The sequence below is a fragment of the Anabrus simplex genome, chromosome 5 (genome assembly GCF_040414725.1).
Source record: "Anabrus simplex isolate iqAnaSimp1 chromosome 5, ASM4041472v1, whole genome shotgun sequence".
In the NCBI taxonomy this organism is placed as follows: Eukaryota; Metazoa; Arthropoda; class Insecta; order Orthoptera; family Tettigoniidae; genus Anabrus; species Anabrus simplex.
In genome coordinates, this window is record NC_090269.1 from 430,414,900 (window position 1) to 430,432,511 (window position 17,612).

Here is a 17,612-nt window from a genome sequence, read left to right on the forward strand (position 1 = left end):
GGACAAGTTACAAACTGCAATGAAGTTAGATTTCCTATGAGTGAAAGTTACACCTAAATTCTTTGTAACACACTGTCTCACAGACTTGTGATATTTCGTGGTGAGTTAGAACTTGTACTGCTGATCAACCATTTGACGAACTCTAAACATTTCTACTTATGAAATAACTTTAACTTTGTTTACATTTCTTAAGGAATGAACTCTGATGTCTCCTGTAGTAAAGAGAAGATACCAGTGAACACTTATGATTGTGATTATTAGGGAACACACATTAGTTTCCCATCACCATGAATGAACTATTAGTACTGTAGACTGTAACTACTATCGATTGAACTTATTATTCTTCATGTCACATGGATGCAATGATGCAAATGATTCTCAGTATGAGAATTGATTCATGTAACACACTTTTGTGGTATTCAGCAGTGTTTGCACTTGTGAATAAACTCTTTATTTCTATAAATATTTGTAATCAGCGAAATTGAAAATTATCTGCATGACAAGTGGTCATGAGATTGATCTCATAAACATTTGAACACAATTCAGTTCATTATTCACGAATGAAGGGATACTGAATCGCATTGGTGAGCAGTGGCTAAATTTGACCAAATGAAGAGATAGAATGTTGGGACACATCTTAACCCTCTTGGAGCCAGGTGGTACTGCAAAAGCCTGTTGTTTAAATTGCCAAAGCTGATCAAGTCAGCCTTTAAAAGTACAGTCGGAATTCGCCAGAGCCGGTTACATCAGCCGGCTTAAAATTGTATGATATACATAAATTTTGTGGCAACCTATAGTGATGTGAATACCTTTTCGACAACCTATAGTAAAGGGGCTACAAGTTATTATGTGCCTGACCTTGCTTTGGTAGTTCCACAAGGGTGTTCGAGCTTTAACAAGTGTTGTCTCCCGTATATAGAAATACCAAATACTACTAACCAGTTAGTAAGAGATTGTTCCTTGCAGTGAGTGGATTTGTGAGAGCAAAATGGCATATTTTTTTCTGCAGGTATTGATGATGATAAATTAATGGCACATTTGGAACAATGCGAAGTTAACGCAGATGATTTATCGGATAGCGATAATCAATTTAGTTCAGAATAGTGATAAAATTATACCAGACATGCCCCTGGGATCACCTCAGCTAAAGAAGAGATGTTTACTTGTTTCTAACAGCACTCAATCTATTGTGAATACGGTGATAGATAAAAGTAATGATGATGCTGATGATGGTGATGATTATGATGATGTTTCTCGAAAACCTTTCATGGAAATTTCTCCCAATGAACCTAACAATGTTCCTCAGCCTCCTATATTGTCCATAGAACTTCATGGAACTAAACATGCCCCTCCATCTAATTCTCTGCCTATATCATACTTCAATTTATTTTTCACTTTTTCTCTGTTAAACCTTATAGCCACAGAGATACTGACCAACTCCATACTTGTAATGAACTGTCATCCAGTTCCCACTCTCACTGTTTTAGACTAACCACAATTGAAGAAATAAATGTGTTCATTGCTATCATCCTGAATATGGGACTGATAAGATAACCTACCATTGTTCCATACTGGAGTTATGTAGACCATTCCATTACCCCTTGGTTTGGTGCAATGTTCTCAAGGAAAAGTTGAAGCTTGTTTTAATTTTTTCTTTAGTTGACAACAGGAAGCTTTCTCCTTCTGGCTCTCCAACTTTGATCCCTGTGCTCAATTCCAGTCCTTGTAAGTCATTCTAATAGGCTATTTAGACTTCATTATACTCCTCACCAGCAACTATCCATAGACGAATGTCCACCAACACAAGTGAAGGATTTGGATGTTGTGTGAAGCAGTCAGTAAGTATTGCATTGGTTTCTTTATGTACTGAGGAGAAAATTCCATCAAAGCAAAAAATAAAATTAATGGACTAGCCTATACTGTAGTGACAAAACTTCTGTTTCTAGGGAATTATTTAATGAAGGGTTTACGTCAATCCCTTTGCGAAACATTTATATTCAGTTGGAACTTTTATTACTGGTAGTATACGAAGAAACAGGAAGGGACTAGCACATGCTGTGAGAAAGCCATTTAGTTTATAATAAATATTTCAGACAGGGGTGAATTTTGCATGTGAGATCTATCTATCTAGGTATTCTGCCTTATGGCAGGTCTTGTCATGGGATGAACCTCTTCCACTGTTGCCTGTCCTGCGCCAAGTTTTTCATGTCCGAATATTTATTTCCTTGGATATTGTCCAACATTTGATATTTTTTCCTTCCTCTTCCTCGTTTGCCTTTCACCATTCCTTCTATTCCTTCTTTCAGTAAACAGTCCCTCCTCAAACAATGTCCGAGCCAGTTCATTTTTCTCCTAATGGTTTGTAACATACTTCGTTCTTCTCCAAATCTTCGTAATATCTCCTCATTCCTTACCCGGTCTTCCCATTTCACTCGTTCTATTCTCCTCCATACCCACATCTCTAGTGCCTCCAATCTTCTCTCATCTTTCTTTCTCAATGTCCAAGTCTCTGCGCCATACAGCGCTATGCTCCAAATGTAGCACTTAGGAAGTCTTTTCCTCAAATCTTTGTTTAGTGGTCCACAAAATAATTTTGATTTTTTCCTAAAGCCTTCTTTTGCTATGGCAATTCTTTTCTTAAATTCTGTTGTGCAATACATATCATCTCTGATCATACTTCCCAAATACTTGAAGTTACTGACTTGCTCTATTTCTTCTCCTCCAATACTAATATGACAACTTCTACCTTTTCCTCCAATTATCATACTTTTGGTCTTATTAATTCTCATTCCATATTCTTCTAGTTTCATGTTGAGTTTATCTAACATTTGTATCATTTCACGTTCGCTTTCTCCCATCACAACCATATCATCTGCGAATTTTATACATTCTACTCTCCTACCTCCAACACAAACTCCACTATTTCCATTAAAACTTTCATTGATTATTTCTTCGAGATAGATGTTGAACAGTGTCGGTGATAAAGAGCAGCCCTGTCTTACACCTCTTCCTAATTCAATTTCTTCACTCAACTCGTCTCCTATTCTCACTCTTGCTCCCTGGTTTATATGAAAGAGTAATCTACCCAAGAGGAAACCTAATATGACCTTAGACTATAATCATTATATGGGGGGTTTTGATACAAAGGACATGACAGTGTATTTTTATTTAGATGAACATAGAACCTTGAAATTCTGGAAAAAGCTGCATTCAGTATTATTTGAGAATGGTGTTAAATGCTTATTTGTTGTATTTAGAAAACTGTAATGGAAAAAAAAATGACTAGGCTCCAGTTCTACTTGTGTAATTGAATCTCTCAGTGCTTAATGGTTTGAGAATAGACATCACGAATATTTCCGTGTGTGGCATAAAACTTTTGTCAGGTAAATTAGAAAGACGGTGCATTGTATGTAGATCTCCACAACAGAGGAGGAGGTTGCGAACTGTGTGCATCAAATGTGATAAAGTCCTGCATACTAAATGTGCAGCTCTTCACAACTGCCCTAAATAAACAAAATATATTTAAAGTTCTCTTTAAAAAAAAAACACACAGATTTTTTTATAAAGTTGCGATGGGCTTATATATAGTTTTTGCTAGTTGTTTTAAGTCGCACCAACATAGATAGGTATTATGGTGATGATGGGATAGGAAAGGCCTAGGAGTTGGAAGGAAGCGGCCATGGCCTTAATTAAGGTACAGCCTGATGTGAAAGCGGGAAATCACGGAAAACCATCTTTAGTGATGCCGGCAGTGGGATTCGAACCCACTATCTCCCAGATGCAAGCTCACAGCCGCATGCCCCTGACTGCAGGGCCAACTTGCCTGGTTAAATAATATTTTATTGTCTTTATTGTTCCTATTCATGTTAGTGATAAGAGATTAGTGTTAGTGTAAATATATGACCATACCACTAAGTGCTTCAACAGTGGTCTCAAACTTTCAATATCATATATCTGGTGATAAGTGATCATCTCAACAATCCAGTGAGTAAATGTATTTTGTCATTTTCCTTCGTTTTACTGGTGACATACGATATTGGAATTTTTATCGTTTTTCTTTTTCTGGTCCAGTGTAGTTATTTTGTGGAATTCTAATCTGATATATATTCTCTGCCATTTCATAAATGCCGGTCCCTACAGGCCAAGTGAGCATGCCAGTCCCTCACTTGGATGTCATGGGTTTGATTCCCAGCCAGGTCAAGGGCCTGATGCTTGGTTTGAAGTCCACTCAAACTAAGTGACCCTAAGTGAATACACTTGAGATATCGGAGGGCAACCTCAGTCCAGAAAATCAAGTATAATGACCAAAAGAATATGCCTCACTGACCATGCATCACCTCATAAACTGCACATCTTCAGACTGAGCAGCAGTCGCTTGGTAGGCCAAGGCCCATCAGGGCTTTAGCGCCATATAATTTTAATTACTCATATTCTGTTGTATTAATTTTTTTTTTTCAAATATATACTAGAACCGAAAATGAGGAAAGGTTTTCCCAAGCAATGAAAACTATAATATCAAGTATTATTTTTAATAACTCAGGATAATTTTTATACTATGTAGTCCACACATGGAAAATGTCTCGTTAGTTTTTGCCATATATATATATATATATATATATATAAATTATCAGCGAGTAAATTTGTCTTGTTTTTAAATAGTGACATATGTTTGATTTTTTTGTTTTTATTGTTCTTGTTCAAGTAAATTTGTATTGTTTTTAACTAGTGACACATGTTTGAATTTTTTGTTTTTATTGCTCTCATTCAAAGTAATTACTTCATAGAATAAAATTAAGAAATGCATTCTACAACATTATGCATATTCTTTTGTATCATATGTTTTTCAAAGTATATATTGAGAAAGTGCAAAAATGCTTTTCTTTTCCTAAAATTAAATGTTACTGGCAAGCATAATATCAACAATAAAACATTCTTGACACTTTACATCACTCTGAATCAGTTGTTTATTATATGTAGTCGACATGCAGAAAATTCCTCACTTGTGTTTGCGATACACAGTTAGATACACACAATTTTTGAAATTCACATATTTCCACTTAAACCAGCCTGGCACTTTACATTAGTAGAGTGGAGACAGAGCTCTGGCCTCTTTCAGCTGATGGCGAGTGGCCAACCAGATCAGCTCCAGGGTGCAAGAGGGTTGAGACACGGAGGACTTGTGCAGTTGGTTTTTGAGGCAAGTGTAGGTGGTAAGAATGGTATGAGTGGACCAAGGTATAATATTATTATTATTAAAGCATCTTTATTGTGGCAAAGTTAGGACTCCCAGCCCTTTCTTACACTTAACCACTTCATGTATATACAATGTATATTTTACATAAAATTTAAACATTAACATTAAACAGATTAGAACAGATGTAGGATGTAGCAGTTATGTAGAAATGAGAAGGTTAACCCAGGAAAGGGTGGCATGAAAAGCTGTATGAAACTGCTATGTGGACTGATGACTCAAAGAACAATAACAACAACATTCACATAGTTAATCATCTTCAGTGACATCAGTGGAAACCAATGAGTTTCTATACATAAGTGACCCTAGTATTCGTGTTACAAGAATACATCTCTTCTACTAGTATCCAGGGAACTTACAATTTAAAACTCATCCAATAACCCAAGAATGAAAGTGAATCCCGCAATGAGAACTTCTAGAACTTCAAAAACTTCCATCCAGGGAACACCATGGTTCAGTGGTGCAGATGTGAGAGCCATGTTGAGGGTATGATGTTAATATCAATGGCTGGTATGAAGGAAGACAACATCCCTGAACAGCAGCACTTGCAAAAGGAGATATAATATTGTGCTTATGGTTAACTCAGAACTTTGAATATAACTTGAATCATTGAACTTGTAACAAATCTCTGTCTCTACGCATTCCAAACAGTGCGGTGTACACACCATGTGTATTCATCTTATGCTCCTAAAGTTAGGCACTGGAGAACGGAAATTTTCTCGCACAGTATGCATTTAACACAAACTTCCTTTTGACTTCATAAGGGGCCTTAAAAACAGTACTTTTGACATTTCCCATGTGTCAACAATGAGATGTATTCTTATTGCCAGAAATATAACATGTAAATGGCATGACTTAAATGAAGAGTTTGAAAATCAGCTTGTACAAAGAATGTACCCTTCAGACAGCCACTAGTAAATATCCTGTAAGAGTAGTCATTAACGAGAAAACCTTTGGATTGATTATAGTGGTAGACCCTATTCCTAAAGTGGATTGTTAGATTGCACCATTTTAATAAGCATAAAACTACAAAGCCAATACATTTATTTTCCAGAGTGAATTAACAGGTGCTTTTTCAAATAAGACTTCTTTAAGAAGGTCCTATCACAGAAATTTCAACACACTCGCCCTTTTCCAGAGTGTAGAAGGAGGTGCCTTTTAAAGGAATTTGCTTGGGTGAAACTGCTATTACATACCGTACAAAAGAAGGGCTTGTCATTGGAGTGAGTTAATATATGTGAACGTAAGCTATCCTTCCTAGAATATCTGCAATTGCATTCATTACAGCCGTAAGGCTTGTTGCTAGAGTGAGTAAACATATGCTTATTTAGCTGAGCTCTCTCTGTAAATCGTACGTTACATACAGAGCAGCAAAACGGTCTTATTCCAGAATGAGTTAGCAGATGATTTTTTAGGAAACTTCTGAACACATATCTACGACCACATAGTGAACATACATGCGGCTTTTCCCCAGAATGGATAAGCATGTGGGTTTTGAGAACTCCCTTCAAAGCAAACGATTTATTACATACTGTACACTGGAATGGTCTAAGTGCAGAGTGAGTAATCATATGAATTTTCAGGGAACCCTTCACGGCAAAACTAGCATTGCAAACAGAACATATATGGGGCCGTTCTCCTGAATGAGTAAGCATGTGTACTTTTAAATGACTTTTCGTGGGAAACATACGACTACATACCGAACAACTGTATGGAATTTGTCCAGAGTGAGTAAGCATATGGGCTTTCAAGGTTCCCTTTAAGGAAAACCTACTATTGCATTTGGAACATGAATGAGGCATATCTTCAGTATCAGTTTGCAAATAGTAATTCAGATTACTGATTTGATTGCACGGCTTGGAAGGAACGTCACACAAATCCAGTGGGTCTTCCGTCAGGGCTGCAATGTTCATCACACTGAAATATGCACATAATGTTATTACCAATTACAAGGAGCAAAATACATTGAGGATTGCAGAAGGAAACTAAATACAGGTACTATTGGACTTCTTATCACAGTTATATATTGCTTATTTCAAGGAACAGAGGACTATGGACATTACCCAAGGGTGAAATGAAGTGCAAGCCATCACAGCTAATTCCAAAGCACAGTATAGATGCAAAGCAGGAAAGTTCCATATACCGAGCTCGAAGTCTTAAGCATATATTTTTTGGATGAATACCCCTTACTTTGGAAAGAAAAAATATAGGTTTGTAAGAATAAAAAGTTGGGCGTATAGGGGTTGAAATAATACTGCACTTAAAAACATGCCTTTTCTCATTTTGCACATGATTAGTGAAATAGTTCTAAGCAAACAAGCAAGGTTCCTGGATGTTCAAACTAGCTCGTGAGCACTGGTATGACAGGTAGGCTCATGACATGTTTGGTAATTCTAAATTGGTTACAAAAGTCCATAAAATGAAGAGAAGGCCATTCCTGCAAATATCATTCAGCCAATAATTGTCTGGCATTCAAGATGGTATTGGGAAGTTTGACTGTGGGTCATGCACTTGACAAATCCATGAGGGCTATGCCACTCAAAATGTTGTAAATGAAAATAAAATATTATGTGTGACATAGGTGAGTAATAAAAGTACATTAAACATGCTAAAAAGTCAGGAATAAAAGTACAAATGAGGTGCTTTGTGTTGTAGGTTAAAATTTTTTAGTATGATTATAAACTCATAGAATTCAGTAGGTCCTGGTAATATATAACAGATGTGGACTGACTGTTATGCTAGCCCTTGCATAATTCAACCACACTTCATATAGTAAATTATATGTCATAAGATTCTTACTGCTTAGAAATATGTTTTAGGATTTCACCAAATATTGTGTATGTTTAATTCGGCTGATGATAACACAGAGTAGGGTTGTAACTAGTCTGACGTAATGTAAATAACATTGTACATACAACTTAATATTGAATAAGTGGAAAACTCTCCTGTGCATTATTTACGTGTTATCTCAGTTCAATATGGACCAACAACATGAAGTTCATAACCCTTGAAGATAGTGGGTTCGAACCCCACTGTCAGCAGCCCTAAATATGTTTTTCCATGGTTTCCCATATTCACACCAGGCGAATGCTGGGGCTGTGCCTTAATTAAGGCCACTGCTACTTCCTAACCACTCCCAGCCCATTTCTGTCCCATCGTCACCATAAGGCCTATGTGTGTCGGTGCGATGTAAAGCAACTTGCAAAAAGAAAAAATGAACCTGATGAGGCTACCGGCTTCTACTCATTTATGGTTAAGAAAATTCTATGTGACTCTCTGCAGTAGTGCACATTATGTCAAGGTTAAATATGATTGATGTATTCTGGAAATATCTATCTCCCAAGAGTCGAACCAAAGAAATATTTCACAATGCAGAAGAACTTTTACCACTGGATACTAATTAATTCCACCATTGAAAATATGGGGGCATAAAAGCCATGTAAGTTAATTACTCATTCTCATCATCAACTGTATTCTAAATTACATTGCTGTATGATGATTATTATCTTCATTATTCTTTATTATTCTTCTTATATTATTCAAAATGAATCCACTCTACTCAATTACTCTACAATAATAAGCTCTACTCTGAACTAATCTGCCAAGAATTTATTTCACAATTCAACCTGAGAAACTACAGGATTTTCAGAATACAAGTGGTATTAATTTCATTAAGAGGAGGCAAGCACATCTACTGTGCCATGAACATTAACTCTTATGATGTGGACTTGTATCATTCTATAATCAGAAATTTCCAACAGCTGTACAAATTGATGATGATAATGCTTGTTGTTTAAAGGCGCCTAACATCTAAGGTCATCAGCCCACTGCCATATAAATTTCCAAGGGGTATTTTACACTCATCTACTACTACTGAAATCCTTACATTCTTTAGTTAAATAGAAGCTAAAGATAGGGACTTGTGTGTGACATTAACTAAGTATTCTAACTATCGATGATAAAATGAGTATATCTGCTCCAAGCAAAAGTTAATGTCATATTTTATTTTCTGAATATGGAATGCAAAAACAAAACCTGACTTACTTTGATCATTGCTCTAATATGCTTCAAAGAAGAGGAACCTAATCATTCAATATGGTATACCAAATGAGAGAATTCAACACGAGGAAGTGCCATCACTAAACCATCAATAGACCATGAGACTTTAGGGGAATGCATCATGAGCAGTTTTCCAGTGTCATTGCAACTAATTTAAGTACATTTGTACACTGTCTTTTCATTGCCAAAGTCATTCTATTAGTTTTGTGTAATTTTGAGCATTAATGGTGTTGCTTAATTTTGTGGTATAGTTGAATTAGTTGTATCTATTGGAACTGAATGCATATTGGGTAATATTCAATCCTTTTAGGGCATGTCTGTTTTCTGAATAACCATAAATTAAATATGACTTACCACTTTGCTCAAGTTTGAAATAATGTGTTGTGAATTGTGATTTTCTGATTTATTCCTATTCTGATTATATAATTATATATGCTCTTCTGACTTGATTTTCTCGTGGCTATTAGGAAATTAGACATTTCTTAAGATGCAAAATGTGCCCAAGAATTATGAATCTAAAACTCGACAATGTAAGGATAAAATGTTCTCCAATGCTGGTGATGATTACAATATTTCGCGTCGTAATGTAGATGTAATGTGATGAATTTATTGAGCATGTGTTTGTAGCCTGGAAGCAACCAGTTCTGTTATTCATAATAAGTACTTCTAAAAGTACACTCAGTCTAAAGTAATACTTCCTTGCAAAATTAATGTAAATGTTGTGATACGTATTGATGTGAGTCATTTGATCTGCTTTCAAACTTCAAAATATACCACATGGTTAAAGCCTATTAATAGTTCATGTCAATGCCTTCTAAAGTGACATTTTTCTTGTTTCCAATCACTAGTCAGTCAGTTTAAATGAATAATTTTAATGTTTTCGAAGTTACGGTCATCAATAAAAATGAGAAATACTGGTCAGAAATAAACCAGAAATAAAATTAACAGTAATCTACACGTACCTCGAGTGTGTACGTGATTGTATGAGTGCTGTAGATAATGATTTTAGTGAATATTCTTGCCATTTGTCATATAAAAATTTTGGTTGGCTTTCTCATGATCTGTCATAGGAAAATCTCTGCATCATTGTACAGTAATTTCCAGGGTGGAAAGATATCCCTTAAAAATTTAGAAATTAATATAATTTTTAATTTAATTTAATGTAAAAGAAGTTAGATAGGAGTTTGTGATAATGTTAAGTTCAATGAAGACAGTTAAGTTTGATCGATTAATTTTGTGAAAGCAAAGGATGTTGTAAAATCATTGGATTTATTTAGAAAACTTAGGGAGTTATATTATGATCAATGGATCTTATTTCAGGAATTACTGGATTTCACAAAGAATGTAATGGATCATAGATGATAATGCAATATTTTTAAGACTGATGGAGTCGATAAATAATGTCAGGTAAATTAAAATTTTATACATTTCAATGACTAACATAAAATGTAATTAAACAGATTAAAGTTAATTTTTTAATTAGGGCTAAATAACACATTAAAAAAACATTAATGATTTGAAATAAAAGTTAATGAAATGCTTACTCATCACATTGTCTGTGATAATGAATTAAATAATTCAGAACTTGAATAATTACACAATTTTTTCCCCAATTATATTCATAGGTGTATTAAAAGAGAGAAATAATTTACTGGACAATTGCCACATTGGTAAAGGCTTTTTAGAAGCTAGTGTTGTTTTGAACGAACCAATATGTAAAATTATGAGTTTCCTAGTCAAGTTATTTTATATGATTTATCGTGGAATATATGTGGCCTAGCCACATATACTCAATCTATTGTACTGCGATGATAAGTGAAACTTGTAAGTACTGTAATTTACAAGAATGTATGAGCATTTGATAGTATTCCACGAGTGTAAAATTTGTACATAAATCCACTGTGATAGGTTCGATTCATTTTGAAGTTTATGTAAAGCTGATATAGGAAATTCTAGGATTTTGTTGAAATCCACACTTTTAATTTAGTTATCAGTTTATAATGCATTAATGAGAAGTTTGTTCCATTTCCAGTTGTGTCAAATTCTTTGGCTAGCAAACAAGTTAGCCTGTTCAGCTAACAATTAGAACATATCATCCTCTACAAATGCAATGAAGTATTCTGTGACACTTTGTACACCACTAAAGTCTATATTTATCATATTTACTCCTGTAAAAGCAAACATTGGTCTTGAGGCACGTTTCCCAACAAACTGAACCTACCGAGTTAGATTCTGAATGTCGTCCATTATCTGCTGTCCATCTCACAACATTGTAAAGTTCTACCTGCAGTTGCTCACAATCCTGCAACTCATTTCCTACTCTATACAGTATAGCATCATCCACATATAGCCTTATCTGTGATTCCAGTTCTTTCCTCATATATGGTATGATGTTAAATGGGATGAAAAGTCAAGTTGTCAGTTTTAACAAGAGGAAAAGTCCTATCTGTTTTAATTACTTTGTTGAATGGAAGACAATACCTAATGGGTAATATTCTAAGTACCTAGTTGTTTAATATAAGGAATGATCTTTACTGGGGTAATCACATTGATGAGGTTGTTAATAAAGGTTACAGATCACTTCACATGGATAGGATAGTATTTACAGGTTGTATTAAGGATGTAAGACAGAGGGTGTATATGTCTCTGGTAAGACCCCAACTAGAGTATGGTTTCAGTGTATAGAAACCACACCAGGATTACCTGATTCAAGAACTGGAAAATGTCCAAGGAAAAGCAGCCTGATTTGTTCTGGATGATTTCTGTCAAAGAAGTAGTGTTACGAAAATGTTGCAAAGTTTGGGCTGGGAAGACTTTGGAGAAAGGAGACTAGCTGCTCAATTAAGTGGTATGTTTATACAATAATGTAGGTTATAATTCAGTTTTTCTATTCAATGCAATGCTGCATCTTCTATGAGGGAGTCAAATTTTCATTATGACCTTACATTTTTCGACTCTTGGTATGGGCCATCTTCAGTGGATTTCACTTTTGATAGCACATATGTTACAATTATGTGTTTAATAAGTTTTAGAGAGAAAGAATATTAAAAATACACTTCCATACCTCAAGGTTATGAAAATTAAAAATTTATACATAGTGTTGCCTTAACACATTGGTGACTGGGTTCGAATGGAGGCTACTAGCCCTGTTGCCTAGATAGTTTAAGCCTTCAAGAACAAATTTACACTGCTGCACTCAAAATCATGTAACACAAAAACTATTCTAGATATTGTCCTCAAACGTGTAAATTACGAACTGGATTATCTTTTGAGAAGCCACTGACTTTATCTATACCTAGTACATATTACAAGTGCTACCTATACACAACTTATGTGCATCTGAGCCTCTGCTGTATACCAGTGAGTTTAATATATATATCCACATTAAAGACTGTTATGTCTTTCAGTATTCAGTCTGCAAGCCTCTGTGATTTTACTAACTACTCTGCTAAAATCCCCTATTTCTAACTCACTCTCTGGCCTTGTTTATTTGTGTACCTCTTATTTGTAAATCATTAGAAACTGAGCCTAACCATCGTAGCCCTATCTCCCTCTACTTCTCTTACCAAGTACATTCATATCATCATCATCATCATCATCATCAACAATCTCCACTGATCTGCATTTTGCGCAGGTAGCAGATACTCTATCTGTTGTTTACCTAGACATTTCTTAAATAATTGCAAAAAATTTGGAAACCTATTATATCTCCCTTGGTAAATTATTTCAATTCCTAACTTCCCTTCCTATGTACGAAAATTTACCGCGCATTTTGAATTCCACCTTCATCTTCATATTGTGATCTTTCCTTATTTAAAAAACACTACTCAAACTTATTCATCTACTAATATCATTCCACGCTCTCTCTCCACCGAGAGCTCAGATTGTACGACTTATTGCATGATACCAGCTTCACATCCATATTGACTGTATCAGTTATACAATAATGTAGGTTTTTTTTTAAATTTGCTTTACGTCGCTACGACACAGATAGATGTTATGGCAATGATGGGATAGGGGAGGTCTAGGAGTGGGAAGGAAGTGGCCATGGCCTTAATTAAGGTACAGCCCCAGTATTTGCCTCGTGTGAAAATGGGAAACCACGGAAAACCATCTTCAGGGCTACCAACAGTAGATTTTTACTACATAACATGATATTATAGTTTTATATATCAAGACAAGACATCTTAACTCAAATTTAACTTGATTTTACAGTCATCCCAACACTGTACAAATTCTTACTCATGATGACCTTGAACTACAGAATATTTTAATATTCTAGACCTTTTCAACAAAAAAATTTAACTGAACTCTGCATTAGTTTCTAGATTTAAATAGACTTAACACATCGGTGATGGGCCCCAAGAATTCACGTAGTTTCTCAGCCAACCGTACATGATGGGCTACAAGAATTACAAGTGATAAGCTTTAACAGCTTCATTTCAAATAATACTAATCCTGTATTGACTATAATCAATCAATGAATATTCAAGATAAACTTAAATATTATAACTAAGTGGTCTGCCTATTCAATACATTATATAATTTATTATATCTAGTACATGTTTCGTTCCCTAAGGGACATCAACAGCTAATAATAAATTAACATTAATATATCAGAAATAAATATTATTAAAATTGGAAAGACACATTAAAATTTTTGACATTTAAAATAAGATCTTTGAAATTTTGTTAAAATTGTAAATGATAAGACTGATAAAACAGTTAAACTGTCCATATTTCTCTTGTTGATATTCTTGGAAAATACCAGTTTTGCTTTTAAAATCATAATATATCATTTGTTATAAATAGCACACTTGATTTGTATCTCTTGGTGAAAGATTTGTTGAAACTTAATAAGCATTCCTTAGATGGTATAATAAATTTAAATGCTTCAGAATTTAAAGTCAGCTCGGGGGCGTAATGGTAAAGTTCTGTGAGGTAATGGATGTAATTTTATCTGAAATAAAATCAAAAAATAAAAATTGAAAAATAATATAAGTGTAAGTAACGTGAAATGGAAGATGAAATAAATATAACGTAATGTAACAGATACTCGGCCATGAGCGAACACATGACCGACTCCAATCACATGTTTACAAACATAGATAATGACTTTAAAATACTGAAAACCATAAATAAAGGCCATTTATTAAACATATATGAGGAAATTTACATTTATCTAAACCAGAGAAACAATCCAACAAATAATATCAAGCTTTCTGAGAAGTATAACATTTTATATGAAGAACTATTAAAAGTGAAAGTTAGGAAGAAACGTCAGACTCTAACACGTCACACACTCAGTGACACTCAGGTTGTTCACCTTAGGACACACTCTCCTACTTCCCCTCCACACTCCCTGCTCAGCGTAGCAGCTACCAGTACTTGTTTTAAAGCAGATGCACACTTACCTCGGTAGAAGTGAGTCCTTCTCCACACATCGGGACCAATAATAAGGAGTAAGTAATACGATTTTATTACATTACGTTATATTTATTTCATCTTCTATTTCATATTACTTACACTTATATTTTTTTTTCAATATTTATTTTTTAATTTTATTTCAGATAAAATTATATCCATTACCTCACAGAACTTTACCATCACGGCCCCGAGCTGACTTTAAATTCTGAAGCATTTACATTTATTATACCATCTAAAGAATGCTTATTAAGTTTCAACAAATCTTTCACCAAGAGATACAAATCAAGTGTGCTATTTATAACAAATGATATCTTAAGATTTATAAGGAAAACTGGTATTTTCCAAGAATATCGACAAGAGAAATATGGACAATTTAACTGTTTTATCTGTCTTATGACTTACAATTTTAACAAAATTTTGAAGATCTTATTTTAAATGTCAAAAATGTTAATGTGTCTTTCCAATTTTAATAATATTTATTTCTGATATATTAATGTTATTATTAGCTGATGATGTCCCTTAGGGGACGAGCATGTACTAGATATAATACATTATATAATGTATTGAATAGGTGGACCACTTAGTTATAATATTTACGTTTATCTTGAATATTCATTGATTGGGCTACAAGAATTCATTTTTATGGACCTTGTGTTTCCTTGATCGCTTCTACAATCTGGTAGTGAAATTATTAGCTTTAAAGAGTGTAGGCATAGAATAAATAGTATAAGGCAACTATAGCTGAATAAATAGTATAAGGCAACTATTGCTCCATCATCATCTTTTCATTATACCTTCATAACAAATTAATACCAGAAATGTAGAGCTATTTCTTGGAGCTTCAGTGCAGCTATCAACATGGCGCGGCGCATACGGTTGCTAACAGGTATGGATAGTTTTGATGAATTGTATGCAGATCGGTTATCAGATATACCTGCAGTTATCAGATGTAACTAGAGACTCTGAATGAGATATTTCTAATTATGAGAGTGATTCTGACAATGCTTTTGGTCTTTCTGTGTAAAATCATGGACAACAATCTTGTGTGTTAGAATACAGACACTGAAAAAAAAGAGCAATATAGCACGCTATACATGGTATTAAAAAAAGGATGGCTACTTCAAAATCTCTCAGTATTAAAATTTAGAATGCCAGACAAAGATATGTCACTGTCTGGTACTTGTGCATAAAGTGTGAACAACAATACATCGCTTGAACAGCGTGTCTTACTATCTGCATTTACCATAATTATGAACGGCAGATGGCAATGTCTTACATTTTGTTTCCACAGACTAAAGAATGCAGTTTCTAATTTTATCACTTCACATTTCATTTGTTAATTTATTTACACACAATGGATTTGTGAAAATCATTTGTTTCTGTGGTCATGCAACAATTGGCAGTTATGTAACAGTAATTACCTACCTACTGAACTACCAAACAGATACTTTTCAAATTTTCTGTGTTTGTTCACTTGGATGGCTGCATTGCAAAGGATTTACCATATTTTATCTCTATTTTTAATTTTTATTTATTTTTATTGCTCTTTTCTTAAATTTGATCTTTTGTTCCAATGTGTTCTGAAAATATTTAAAATATATATATTTTGAAACAATGGTATTGTAATCATTGCCAGTAGCAACATTTCCTCAGAGTTTAAAGTCAAAATATTAAGAATTGAAAATTATATGGTGCTACTAATCAGCTGGCATACTCGGCACATTCTCAGCATGAGAGCTCAGCATTAAGAGGGTTAATGCCCTTATCTCAGAAACCATCGGAAATAAATATTTAGTAAAAATGTCCACCATCGAATTTGTGCTCATCAGTGGTAAAACTGAACAATGAAGCAGAGTCTTGCTTCTGGGAACAGTTGACAGGCAGTCAATCTGAAGAGAATCAAATATAAAATGCCTCCACATAGAAGGGTAATTCTCTGAATGATACGCATTCCTGTTGCAATAACTTTGTTTTTTTTTTTGTATATAAGGGTCATCTTCAATACTTTACCATTCAGCTGTTATCTGATATTCAACCAGAAGAAAAATTCATCTTGCAATAATATATATTTTTTAAATATAGACAATATACTTGCAATACAAGGGACTCAAAAATGTTACTTTCAAATGCATTGAATAGTTTGATCCACTTTTATAGTGAATTCTAAAATGTGATCAGATTACTTTTAGGGATTGATTTTGAACATTACACTTATTCTTCTTACCACAGTGAATGTTTCTAATCATCTCAACTAATTAGACTTTTAATCTGTATTTTCTTCTTTTGTGAAACATACGATATACTTCCTCCAGTACATTCTGGTTGTGCATGGCTGCATTGTTTCAACAACTGTATTAAATTTATGAGATATTTATGTGGAGGTTTTTGGCAACAGCACATGGGAGTGTACAACTGATGGACCTGGTGGACCAGTACAGTGGCCTCAACGTCAGGCAAGTGTCAACCCTCTGCCTTAATTAGAGTTGAGTACCGTAATTTAGAAATAAAGTAGTCCTCTGGATCTCAGGCAACTATTGAATTGCGATGGAATAAATAACAGTAAATAAATACAGAGTCAAATATGTCAGAAATAATAACATTTGGGATTAATCAGGAGTTTCTTGCTAAAAGTGGTAATTTAATTTAATCTTCCATCAGTGACAGACCTACTTAATCTGTCAGATGCACAGCTTGGCAGTGCAATATATAAACTGATTGCAGCATATGAGCATGGTATAAACGTCCAAACAAACCTTTAATATCCCATTTACTGGTTAGTGGTATATCTCTCTTTCTACCATAATTAACTACACTACAGCACCAGACTAGTGTCTAAACTACACTTGTTTTCTTATATCCTCTGCTCCACCATGTG

The 17,612-nt window shown here is 34.3% G+C and overlaps 1 protein-coding gene across 1 annotated transcript in view; it reads right to left on the bottom strand.

Moving 5' to 3' along the window:
• Positions 1–4,611: 4,611 nt before the first annotated feature.
• LOC136875054 (zinc finger protein 436) overlaps positions 4,612–17,612 on the bottom strand; it is a 109,753-nt gene continuing 96,752 nt past the window's right edge. The window contains exon 5 of the mRNA XM_068227692.1: positions 4,612–7,168. Within this exon, the coding sequence (XP_068083793.1) occupies positions 6,367–7,168 (802 nt within the window). The 3' untranslated portion in view covers positions 4,612–6,366. The remainder of the gene's footprint in view (positions 7,169–17,612) is intronic.